The 12,940-nt window shown below is 39.6% G+C and overlaps 1 protein-coding gene across 3 annotated transcripts in view; it reads left to right on the plus strand.

Annotated features, from left to right (window-relative positions):
• hivep1 (HIVEP zinc finger 1) overlaps positions 1 to 12,940 on the plus strand; it is a 63,493-nt gene that overhangs the window by 38,144 nt on the left and 12,409 nt on the right. For all 3 annotated transcript variants that reach the window (XM_056232754.1, XM_056232751.1, XM_056232752.1), the window contains exon 3: positions 8,472 to 8,525. In XM_056232754.1, the coding sequence (XP_056088729.1) occupies positions 8,472 to 8,525 (54 nt within the window). The remainder of the gene's footprint in view (positions 1 to 8,471; positions 8,526 to 12,940) is intronic.

Below are 12,940 nucleotides of genomic sequence, written 5' to 3' on the forward strand. Positions count from 1 at the left end.
TGTGGGTGGGACACGGAGGTCATGATCCAAAAGTGTGGTGTGAAATCTCAGGAGAGTAGATTCATCTCATTTTGCATCTGTAAAAGTGCCGCCACTAAACATTTGTGCAGTAGTAGTGCATATGATTTTAAACTCTTCTAATCCAATAGACTTCCATTATAAGTGTGATTTTATTTTTTTTATTGACGATTAATTTTCTGTAGTAACCTCAACTTCTATTCATCCTTTTCATTTGTGAATATTCATTGATTTATAAGGTTCAGAAAATGTAGAGTAACACTTTATTTTAAGGTGACGTAGTTACACTTTGCTACATGTACTTACTAATAACAGGATATTATTCATAATTACTAACCCTAAACCAAACCCTAACCGTAACTAGTATAAGTGCATGTAGTTAATTAATATTACTCAGTACTTATTTGAGTAAGTACAATTACTGTCACCTTAAAATAAAGTGTATAGGAAGCTCGTGTACATCTCAGCATTTGAAAGCGTTTCTCTTCACGTCTCTCTGATTCTTTGTGATTCCAGCCGTCTCTTTATTTTCATGCATTATTAAGAGTGGCCTCGGGCTCGCAGTAGTGCGCCTTATCAGTAATGCTCCATTCTCTGCCACTGACTCCAGAAACATCTAACACAAACTCTCCAGACGTTCCTAAAAGTGCTGCTGTTCTCAGCCAACAAACACCCAGAAAGACGAATCCTGAAGGGCGTTTTTGGAGCCTCCTCAGAACTCTTCCAGTTTCCAGGAGATGTTTGCGTGAGCTGTTTGAGGGTTTTGTGGAGATGAGCTCTGCAGAACTCACTCAATGTTGGTCTTGACTCTCGACTGGGGAGTCAGGAAACTCATTTTGGGGGAAAGAACAGAGGAAGTTTGATGATGCAGCTAATGAAGATAGTGTTGTGTAATGCAGTCTGAGATGTGTTTATATGTGTTTGTGTCAGTGTGTGTGGGCTCTGGCAGTAATGAGGAGGGGAAGGTTACTGACTCTGCTTCTGGTAAGCAGCTCCCTTGTTTGTCTCATGCGTGCTGATTGGTGGCTTCAGGCTCATCAGAGTTTCCTGTAAGGAAACCTTGGGAACCCTGTGAACTGCTGTGATGGTCTTTTCTCTAGAAGAGGATGGTCTATACACTGGATAAACAGTGTTGTGTATTGTTCCTCGGGGTTCCTCGTGTTCTCTGGTCACTCTGCTGCTTCTAATCTTTGCTTTGTTTCACTTTCAAGTTGTTATTTAAAGTGGTCATATCATAGGAAATACATTTTTCCCTGGCAAAGTTTTTTATGAAAACTTTTGGAACTCAAAAGTTCCTTGCCAGTCCAAAAAGCATTACCATCCAATCACTGTAAGCTACGGGAACATTAAAAGAGTAAATTTTAAAAAATGGTTATAATGTTAGATTAATGTTTTAGTCTCTTCTGCTCACAAAGGCTGCCTTTATTGGATCAAAAAAATACAGCAAATGTAGAAATAGCATTGCAATTTGAAATAACTGGTTTCTATTTGAATATATTGGAAAAAATATATATATATTTTTTTTTTTTGTAATGCAAGCTGAATTTTTTTAGTATCATCATTACTCCAGGCTTCAGTGTCACATGATCTTTCAGAAATCATTATAATATGCATATTTGCTGCTCAAGAGACATTCGTATTGTTATCAGTGTTGTAAACAGTTGTGCTGCCTCATATTATATTGTGAAAACCCTGATAAATTTTTCAGGATTCTTTGATGAAAAGAAAGTTCAAAAGAACAGTATACTGTATAACATGATAAATGTCACTTTTAAACAATTGAATGTGTCTTTGCTGAATAAAAGCATTAATTTCCCCTTACTGAGGGGAAAAAAAACATTTAAAAATGTGATATGACCCTTGTGCTGAAAGGTCAGAGAGCAAAAGGTCACTGTACATGCAATCAAAAGGCTTTTCCGAGAGCAATTTCTAAACAAGTAGATTTGACATGTCAAATTACTAACGAATGTTCTAGGCGGATGTTATTTCAGTCCTGTGGCAAAAATATTAGGGTGTAAATCGTAAAGCTGATCCAGTGCGGTTTGTGGAAATCCTTGAGCAATCAACTGAGGGTTTTGACTCCATCTCTCCCAGTGGAACAGTGTGGGATTGGGAACAGCAGTGCTGGATTCGGGAGAATTTCATGGAAGTGTGTCCGTCGAGTCCTTGCATGCTCGGATGTTACTTTCTAAAGAAGAAGTATGTATGTGTGCGCAAAGGGGCCAGATAAAACGCATGCACAGGAAGTGCTGTAGCTCACTTGAGTCTTGCAGATATTTCCTCCTGAATGGCATGTTTCTTTTGTTCTTTCTGTGGCAGTGTGTTACTTCATGCATGGCAGGACACATAGGTTGCATAATATGCTTTAGGCATGTGATTCCCACAGATTGACAGGCAGCAGTGATGTTGTCTGATTTGATCACATCTGGGACAAACGTACAAATGCTCAGTTAAGTGTGTGGACAAGTCATTCTGATTTAGTGATCCACTCTTAATATTAGATTCAGGCATTGTATGCTGGGTTTTTTTCTTTAGTGTGCGTTTGTGTGTGTGAGCCCGGCTGGTTTGCGGGCACTCAACCTCTGTATGCCATAACAAGTCCAACGCTATCAGGAAAATGACTTTAACCTTTTGACACCTACTCTGTTATTTGTCAAAACACGTGGTGTGGAAAACTAACTGCGGTGTTACACAGCCAGCCTCTGATGATTTACATGCTACACACAGACAGAATTGTTTACAGCATCCAACTCTGCAGTTTTGTCATTGTAGGTTAGATCAAATTAGGTCAATTTATTATCGATTTCCCTCCATATACAGAACTTAGCAGTAGAGATTTAATTTTTCTGTCCCAGATTTTTAGTTACTTTATTTAAATACACACACATTAATGTTTAATAAATGTGTACTAAATGAGTACGTATAGCCATAGCTCTCGCATATGTGCTAGAGATAATTCCAAAATTTCCATTCTTTTTACTTAAAGCTACCCAGTCAGATTGGAACTAGCTGATTTTGCCTGTTCTTGCCATCTCTGTGTGCAATATGCATCAAACTGCTTTCGGACACTCTGTGGCTGACTATTTTTCTAATGACCCTGCTCTTTAGGACAGGTACACTCGGTCCAGCTCTCATTTAAAATCTGTTTGTGAATAAGCACCCCTCACTCATGTGATATTTATACCCACATGCTGCTCTTACTGCCACGGCCATTAAAACCAGATCTCTGATCACATTAAATTTCCATTAGCCTCTATGTCGTTAGCGCACATGCGCTAGCATCTAATGAAGTCTCCTGGACCAGTCATGATGACCAGTGCATGTTCCTTCATGGAAGAAAGCCACTTCAGAATCTCTGGTTGTCATGGCAGCATTAAACAGGGGAAATTTCAGCCTGTATTATTGTCCTCATTTGCCACCTTTGTGCAGCAACTCTGTTTTCCAAATCGCCTTGCTAAGTGTTACACTGAATCTGAGGTTTAGGTTTGGTGTGGTTGCTGTTTTGGAAGGAAAATCTTGTGTTTTGGGGGAAAGAATGTATGTGGGGGAGATAAAGATCTGGAGAAGTTTTGAGAGAGAGAGAGCCCATCTACTGTGGTTTGTCCCATATGTCAACTGCAATGAATAGCAGTTGATCCTCATGCCATTTAATAGCAATTGCTATTAAATAGCAGTTCCTCTCGAAACAGTACAGTAGATCCACCACATCTACAGACTCATGATTTGAAAATGCCATCATAGAGGAAAAGAGGAAGAGAAAATCTCTAGAGGAGATTCTTTGCATTGTGTTCATGACTAGCAACTTTCTGAAGTGTTTCTGTTCTTCTTTCACTCTTAATTTTGTCATGAGGTTCCTTTCCTGTCAGGTCATCAGACTGTGTATTTGTGATGTAGTGAAAACATGAAATATAGAGCCCTACACCTGAAACATTTTCTAGCCGTTTCAGAACAAAATGTGCAAAAACAGCTCTGTAACCGTGATTTTGCCAAGTAAGACATGTTCCTGGATCAACATATTTTGTTTGAAATTTTAGTCCTAATCCTAGTCCTACCTAGCCTGGGAAAACCCAGACAACTTCCGGCAAATTTAGATTTGCTCTGAAAGTTAGTCTGGCAAAGAGCTCATTCAAGTCCATTTCCAATCCGCCGAAATCGCGGCACCAATCAGAAACGTTGGGGCGGGCTTTACACGATAACGACAGCGCTGGGATTTTGAAGCAGATTTTGTAGCCTACATTACAAAGATGGATGCCGCCGTCGAACATCACTCGTTCGAATCAGCTATCGCGTGTGTTTTAAGCGATTTGAACGTTTCCTTTTTGTTAAAAACCGAGCAAAGAACAACACTCAGAGATGTTTCTCCGCCGCTCTGCATACGTCATCTCCTTCATCGCTCTGATTGGTTTTAGGTCTATCCGCGACGTCCGTTGGTGACGCCCCTCTAGAAATGATTTGTCTATGACGCTTTGCCAGACCATAACTCAGTTACAACTGAGAATGGTCTGGTTTTAACCAGGCTAAGCCCTACCCCTACCCCTAAAACTAACCATACCCATAAGTTATCCTTAAAATCAGAGGGAAATGATGTAGAATCTGATGTAGAAGCACCTAACCCTGGTTGTAAGTCTAAACTTGACATAAACTGTAAACTTGTCCCTCAAATCTGATTGGATGATTGGAATGTTGTTCCAGGATCAACAAAGACGTTGATCCAGGAATATGTTGTACTTGTTGAAATCAGGTTCTGCCCCAACAGCTCATCACTGGGGTAGTACGCTTAAAGGGACAACTTTGTACCACCAAAAGGTAAATGATAGAATAAAAGCCTAAAATAAATTGGATCATCATATAAAGCAATTGTATCTCTTCACAAGCCTTGGATTAAACTGCTCAATTCATGGATTTTTTCTTATGACCTTTTTTATAACCTTTTTGGATCTTTTAAGTTTTGTTCACCTGGACTTTCAATGGAGGGACAGAAACCTCTCAGGTTTCAAGAAAATATCTTCATTTGTGTTTTGAAAAGTCTTATGCACGTTTCAGACTACACGATTTTTTGCCCGATATTGGCACGATCTGTGCGTAAACAACAAGGGGCGTCGAAACGCAAAAAAACGATCGTTTTATCTCATCTAGTGCGTTAAAGTTGATGACAACCAACTGCGTCTGCGATGCTTCATGATGTTTTACCCCAAGTTCTCTTTGGAGGATTCCATACTGCCCTCTTCGTGCAATCTAGGAGCGTGTCCACTGTCAGGGTTTCTTTCTTTTTGGGGGTTTTCTGATGACAAGACATCCAGTGCAAAACACGCCGCTTCGATAGCCATTGTTTTTTTACGCTCACATCTATCAGTCGATAGTTCTGCCTACTCAATGACATCACATGTCGTTAAAGATGGCAAGTGATAATTTGTCGGGAAGCGACGTGTAGTCTGACTTGTTTTTTTGTCGACGACACGACAAGAATTTAGGAGTCAAAATTGCATAATCTTGACACCGTGACTATCGTAATAGATAAAAGTATTATGTAGTCTGAACCCAGCATTATGAGTTTGAAACGACATTTTGTCCCTTTAAAGGGTAAATATTACTACTCTAATATTTCTCTTTTAAGGGCTAGAAAAGGTACAATGTTGTCCATTTAAGGCTATTGCCTCAGTGACAAGGTACGATTTTTGCTATTTTTTGTTTTGTCCTAGGCATCTGTGACCGCTGTAAGTGACAAGTAACATAATTTATCAGTTGCTTGATTTCAATACTGATGTGATGTTGATTTGCATAGTGAAATCTAATTGGTCTAAAATCTCACTCCACTTTGCTGCATATCAAACACCGCAAATGTTCTTATTGGTTGTGATTGTGTTGTGTCATGCAGCATTAGCTTTTTCAGTGTGGGCAGACAAGTTACTTGTGACTGGAAACTTTTCATGGTTTGGACACGGTGTTAATCTCATGTACCAGTTGAAACCAAGCATAATTATCTCTGGTAATGATTTTCCTAAAGTATGCAAAGAAGTCACTCGGCTCAACAGTGCTCTTGTGTTCGAGGCCGCTTTGCATTCACTCAGTCCACAGTTGAGGAAACAGCACCTGCAACCACTCTCTTTTGCTTCAAGCTAAATATTCTGATTTTCATTTCTTGTTCACTGGCTTTGAGTTCTTCCATCCTTGGTGGAGTTCTCGAACACCATCTAACCCGAGGAATTCTGGGACAGGGTTGGGTCCTATTTGCGATTAATTAAGTAACAGTTGTTATCTGATCCCTCATGTACTGATGTCCATATGCTCCATTTATTGCTCCAAACGGATGAGGGTAGGATAAATCTGAATGTGTGGTTAGACCAAGCGGTTCAACCTATGAATGTCTGTGGTGACTCAGCATCCAGAAATGCCCCAGATGATGGTGCAGAATGGGATGGTGTTATAATTGGTGATGACTGTGATGCAGTGCTGCTTGAGGTGGTTAAGTACGCGAACGAGTGAAGAGTGATGTGATGCAATGCAAGACACTATAGAGTTTCCATTCTTAGAGTTTAGATGAGCCCTCTAGAGATATGGAGCAAGTTTAGGCTCTCACGGACACACCGATCATGCTGAACTTAGTGATACTGAGTGGTTTTTTGTTTAACCCTCTGGTGCTCTTCGGTCACTTTTGACCGCGAATAACACAAGTGTGACTCCTAAATGAAGAGCAAATGAGGGTTTAAAGTGTTGCTGTTAAAGATTCTCTTTCTTTTTCTGAGTTTTTTTTTTTTTCAACAAAACATTTAGAGACCTCCAGTGGAGGATTTTGCAGTGTAATACTGCTGGACATTTTGAGCTCTGTAACTTTTAATAAATTAATATGCTTGTGTTGTAATTTAAGAAAGCATTTCTAGAAAACAAGTTGTTTGTGACTTTTCGATTAGGGAAATAAAAAATTAAGAATATTTCTTTATAGTAATTTAACTCTTAATATTTCTTAATGAAGGGATTTAAAATTCATAAATGTTACTGTGATAAATTATGATTTCCATCTTGAAACACTTTAATAATTTATATTAGTATTTAATAATATTTTATACAATATATTCAGACATCTGTAATGGGGACATGGAAATGTCTCATTGTTTTTAGATTCATCCAAAGTTTCTCCATTTTTGTAACTTTTGAATTGCACATGTTCCGATTTTACAGCGATTTGTTAAGATTAAAGTCTTTTTTGTCAACCTGGGCTCAGAGACATATTTTTCCCCTGAATTATACTTGCATGCACATTGCACATGCAATGTTAGCATGCACACTTACATACAGTAACAGTTAACTCAAAAATCTATTCTTTGGTTTTGTGTGGTAAGTGATGCTGGATGTAGGTTGAAGGGAAAGATTTGCAAAGATTGGGTTATACATACATTTATTTTGGGTTACATAACAGATTGAGCATAGAGAGAAAGAGAGGGGTGGGGGAGTTAATCAAGGGTGTGCCTTCAGCCCACTCATCATGACATAACATGCTGAAACCTTTGTCACTGGGCACCCCCTCGCAACTCCACCCTGTTCCTCATGCAGTGAAGAGTGTCATTCCCATTACAGTGATCCAGAGTCTGGGAGTCTCTTAGTGGCCAGGGCATTTTCCAAACATCAAGCAAGGATTCTTTCCGAAACCGCTCCGGTTCTCGCTTCACAGTGAGGCATTGTTTTCAAAGCAAACCGGTGTTTGCTCATGCTTTGTAATGGAGTTATGTGGTTGAAACACACCACACCAATCTGTTCTGCTTTTAGATGCTGTTTTTGTATTTGTGTATGCCATGGCTATGTGACTTAAGGTAGTGAAAGGAGATGACTGCTTCTCATTCACCTTACAGCACATGTACATGCATACATACAAACACACACTCAGTACACACGGTCCTGGCTTGTCTTATATAATAATCAGTAATTGCATTCTAAAATTGGGTATATTTTCAGTGTGCATATCCCTCCCACACAGAGCAGATGATATGAAATATTAAATGTATGCTGTACCTGTAAGATGTGAGAAGGAATGATCTTTTTTTTTTTTGAAGACCAATATTATTATATTATAATATCATATATTTACACAACATATTTAATATGACATATATATACTATTATTATTGTAATGTATTCTATAATATTATTGATTTAGGGATACAGCAATATCCACCTCTAACAACTGCAATACTGTTGTATAATTAAGCCTTGATATTATTTTTTTCCAGTGTCGATCAAAATTCAAATATTGGTTGATATTGTCACCACTGTCTCTAGTATTGATAATATTTCGATTAAAAAATACTTATTGTAGATTTGACTTTTGACGTTCTTTGTTTTTTAAAGCTGTATTTTGAAATGCCACTTCACTCTGCCCTGAATTGTACCATAATTTATGTGTATTACTATTCGGATTGATGTGTGGCTAAAATAGAAATCTCTTTCTTTTTCTATTTCAGATAAAATAGAGGAAGCACAGAAGGAGCTCAAAGACCCTAAAGTTGGACACAAAGGTATGATTCATCATATAAAATAACATTTCTGTGACTGTTCCTTTCAAATAACGTCCACTGGAAGCTTTTCTCTCCGCCCCCTCCTCAATACCAGAACATCCAGTACCTAAGCTATTTCATTCTCTCAGAGAGGTACGAGCACGTCTGTTGCTTTAAAGAGGAATTGCAGGGTCTTTGTGCCGCAGTTGAATCGCTCTGCTCATTAAGTTTTCAAGGTAGATGCTTTTTTGTGTGGAATCCAGGGCAGATTTCTGAATATTTTTTCATACTTTATTCTGCTTCTCAACATTTAAATGTTCTGCCACACCCTTTGCTTGTACTGGACTGTATCTGTACTGAGGTTATCTGGTCTCCCAGCATGTTGCTTTCAATGGTGCATTGGATGTTCTGGGGGTTTCCTGAAGTTCCAGCACCTCTGCTGGCTTTCACCTATGGCCACCACATTTAGCTCTGCTGTGTACGCACTCTGTGAATGTACCTGTCACACTTTACACCATGGCAGTTAACATGTCTTTGGTTTAACCAGAAAACACGTGGAGCAGCCATTTCAAAGCTGCGTTTCACTAGCATACATGGAAAAACAGCAGAGCTGATGCATAATAGGCTATACACAAGTTTACGCGCCAAATCATGGGCGCCGCCATAACTCTACTTAAATGCACTTCATTTCCGCCGGAAGAGGTTTGCACACAGCGTCTGCCGGTGTACACAGCGACGGTTCCACGACTGGAGATGGCGTTACTATCCCCCACCCGAATTCAGTGCAGAACACTAACATGACGACGTGGCCCAGCATAACGTACAGCGAGATTTGCTCCTACTTCGTGCAATCCATGGCAATAGATGGAAAAGCAATTGGACAATCTGAAAGCCGTCGAGGCATATCAATATCTGCACAGCAACAAAGTCGGTTGTGTCATGTCATACACAGCTAGATAAAACAGACATAACGTGCAAATAACTATCAGTTTATGTCCGTGGTAATAGCAAATGTATCTGTGTGTTACTTTAATGTTTCTTTTAACATAATAACAACAATTGTGGCTAAATAAGTGTTTGCAGTTTATAGCTTAATCAGGGAAGACATTTACATGATTATAGGAAATAAAAGAAGCATGTTGTTGCGGATGGAATACGTGTTTGTATTTGGAAAACGGACTGTAACCTATAACATGACTTACTGCTGAGCTATAAATAAAGACATGATCTCTTTTGCAATTATCCTTATGACTCTGCATTGTTTTACCTGCTGTGTACCAACCAACCATTTTACCGGTTAAAATACCTTTAAATGTCGAAACTAACCCCTTAAAATGCAGTAGCCTATTCTACTTACAACAAAACGATTGAAGCCTCTACTTATTGCAATAAATAATGCAATCACTTTTCGGCACCGTGCCGGATCTCCGGCGTGCGGCCGTGAGAAAAATATTTTCCCGATTCATTTTTGTCCAGCTTTAACGTGTTAAAATATTTAATGCAAACGCAACATCTGTTCTTTCTGTCATCCTTTTGCTAGGGTTATGACCATTCTCTTATTCACGCAAATGCTTTAACCACTCATGCGCGACAAGACAAAAGAGAACGCGCTGTCAGTGAATGTCCTCCTGACGATCCGAACTATATCATAGGCTTCTTAGCTAGAGTGCAAAGTGTGTGTGTGTGTGTGTGTGTGAGCCATGATGATAATAATTAGGCGATCGAACTGTGTGTGAGAGAGAGGCGCGGGCGCGATACTGTGTGAGTGTGTTTGTGTGTAAACAATGGAGCGCATGGACCTCTTCGTAGCTGGTTTGCGGTCGTAGAACTCTCTATCTAACCACTCGTTCAGGTGCTTTCTCGAGTGTTTACAACCAACTATCACACACATCGTTCCCGAACCACCTTTCTTCATGTTGTAATTGTTATGTCACTGCGATATCAGCGCTTTGTCGGAGCTAGCTAGCAAAACAAACCCAGCCCGCCAGAACGGAAGTGGGTTGCATCGACGGGAGGAGTTTAGGATGTAGAGCGGAAACGGCTCATAAACTTGTGTATAATGTGAAAGTTTTATAGATTATGTAAAAGCAAAAAGTAAAATAAAAAAAATGTATGAGCTTAGTTTATATGAAAACATGGCACCATGGTACTGCTATGGATTTTTTTTTTTGAAGCACATTGTACGATGTAAATAAATTGAATCCTTTGTTATCATATAACAATAATATGACCATATTCATCTACCATCGTAGCATGAAGGATTCATTTTCCTGAACTTCAGCCAGGTCCTTTGTTTCCTGTCTGCCATTATTGGACAAACTGATTAATCCAGGTGTGCCTGATTATTGTTACTGAGGCCAGGCACACCTGGATTAATCAGTTTGTCCAATAATGGCAGACAGGAAACAAAGGAGCTGGCTGAAGTTCAGGAAGTAATGCAGCTGTGCATAAAGCCAATTAGGTGTTTTTTCATGTTGGGATGGGTTACATCAGAATGCAACTGGTTCAATAACACATAAATCCCTTCTCAAAATACAACAGGCAGTCATCTCCGTGTTACTCCTGAATCTGTTAAAGGCGGTTAATTAGCTCAGACCTCAGAGATGTCCTCATATCCTCTTTCTATGTTCTCTAGAAACATGTAAGGAAGTTGTCTTATTAAGGTATAAACAAGAAAAAGGTTAGATTGAAGTCTTGGTGAAATCCTAACAGGCTTTTTGAATTTCTGGGGAACTTCTAAGGCATCCAGGAATTGATGACTTTGTAGTTCTTCTAATGCTAACCACTTCTCTCCACCAACCATGCCAAGCAAAGTAAAGAAGGGAAGCCCTAATAAGTGCAGGGTTGCCACAGATGTTCAGGCATGGTTATGTGTTTTGTAACTACTTGGCGCCAGGCACACAAAGAGCCTTCAGTATAACTTTAAAACCACAGGGAATCCAAATACAGCAAATGCGGTAAACTCTGCCCATCAGTGCGTAATTGTGGACAAGTTTTAGTTGTGTATGCTCTACGGCAGGTTTCCTTTTCCAAATTAATAGTGATTTGTTTTCTGCAAGATGTTGACTTAGGTGCTCAGGTCTTATTGCTCAGTCTCTGGGCCACGTTTAATCTTGGGACAGATTTCACGAATTCACACAAGCTTATTCATCCACATAAACACCTGCATGCAACTTATGTCTTATTGTCTTTCTCTGCCAACTGACTGAGAGCTTGTAGAAGAATATAACAAGGTAAGGCGCATTCTAACTAACACAATTGCAATGTTGAATGAGATGTAGGAGAGCAAGTTAGGGAGGGTTTGGAAAGAGAGAGCGAGAGAGGGATGGTGACAGAGGGTTGAGAAACGGAGAGTGGGTTTTGTACATAATGATGCGTGGGCCTCAGTAGCAGCTCCGGAGATCTTCTAGATTCCAAAACAGTCTCGTCTATGTGCTAGCTGTCAGAGGTACCTATGCAGCTTATAGTGAACTGGGTTTGCTAAGAAGAGGATTGTATTTTTTTTTTTTCATTGTGAACTGAAGTTCTTTGCCTACACTACAATTCATCAACACTCGTTGCTTAGGTATGTTTTGGTTGGTCTGATATAGCAAGATTTTTGCTGTTGTTGTTTTGTCTGTATATCTTTTTGCCTGAATTCCGGGTAATTTGTGCTGTTAAACGTAGAGTTTATGTTGATGTTTAGGTGTTGTTGAAAGTGCAGTCTGGTTGATTTTGTTTTTCTTACGAACTTTGCATGATAAAAGGTAAAGGGGGAGGAAATGAAAGCAGAAAATAACACATGGGTGTTTGTTTTGAAGATTGACAGGAAAATGCCTGTGTAATTTGTGTGTTGATAGATTACATAAACGTTGGCTAAATTGGATCAAGAATCTTATGTAGAGCACACTAATAGAGATGAATTAGATTTTTGGTATGAAGGCTTTTTCTGTGCCCTTTTCTGTCTTATTTGAGGTGTAGGCTACATGTTATTGTGCTCTGTAGTCAACCCTTTCACTTCATTAAAAGGGGGTCTCTACTCTCTACTTCAGACACGGTGAAAGATGCGCACAAATTAGCTTCAACTCCACTGACAAGGTATGAAACATGGCTAGCTAGCTAATGTAGCAAACGAGTATGATAAGCTTGTTGTGAGTAGACGGGGACATTGTTTATTTACTTTATAGCATTGCTTCTCACTAGGTGACAACGTAGCGTTAAATCACCATTCAACAGACTCATGCCACCACAGCACTGGTACTAGTAAGCAACTTACCGTTAAGACACCGCTTGACTGTTGCTGCCTGAACAAGACACCAGACGCGAGCGGCGTGATGCAACAAAAGACAGTTGAACCCATTATAATCAGTGATGTGGTCTACACTGGATGTGGCGTGGCGTGAGAGACATCTCCAACAGTAAACTGATGCCTCGTTCTGCTTTGTAACGGGCGCTTT

This window comes from Rhinichthys klamathensis, unplaced genomic scaffold, assembly GCF_029890125.1.
Source record: "Rhinichthys klamathensis goyatoka isolate OS25496 unplaced genomic scaffold, OSU_Roscu_1.1 h1tg000354l_1, whole genome shotgun sequence".
Lineage (NCBI taxonomy): Eukaryota > Metazoa > Chordata > Actinopteri > Cypriniformes > Leuciscidae > Rhinichthys > Rhinichthys klamathensis.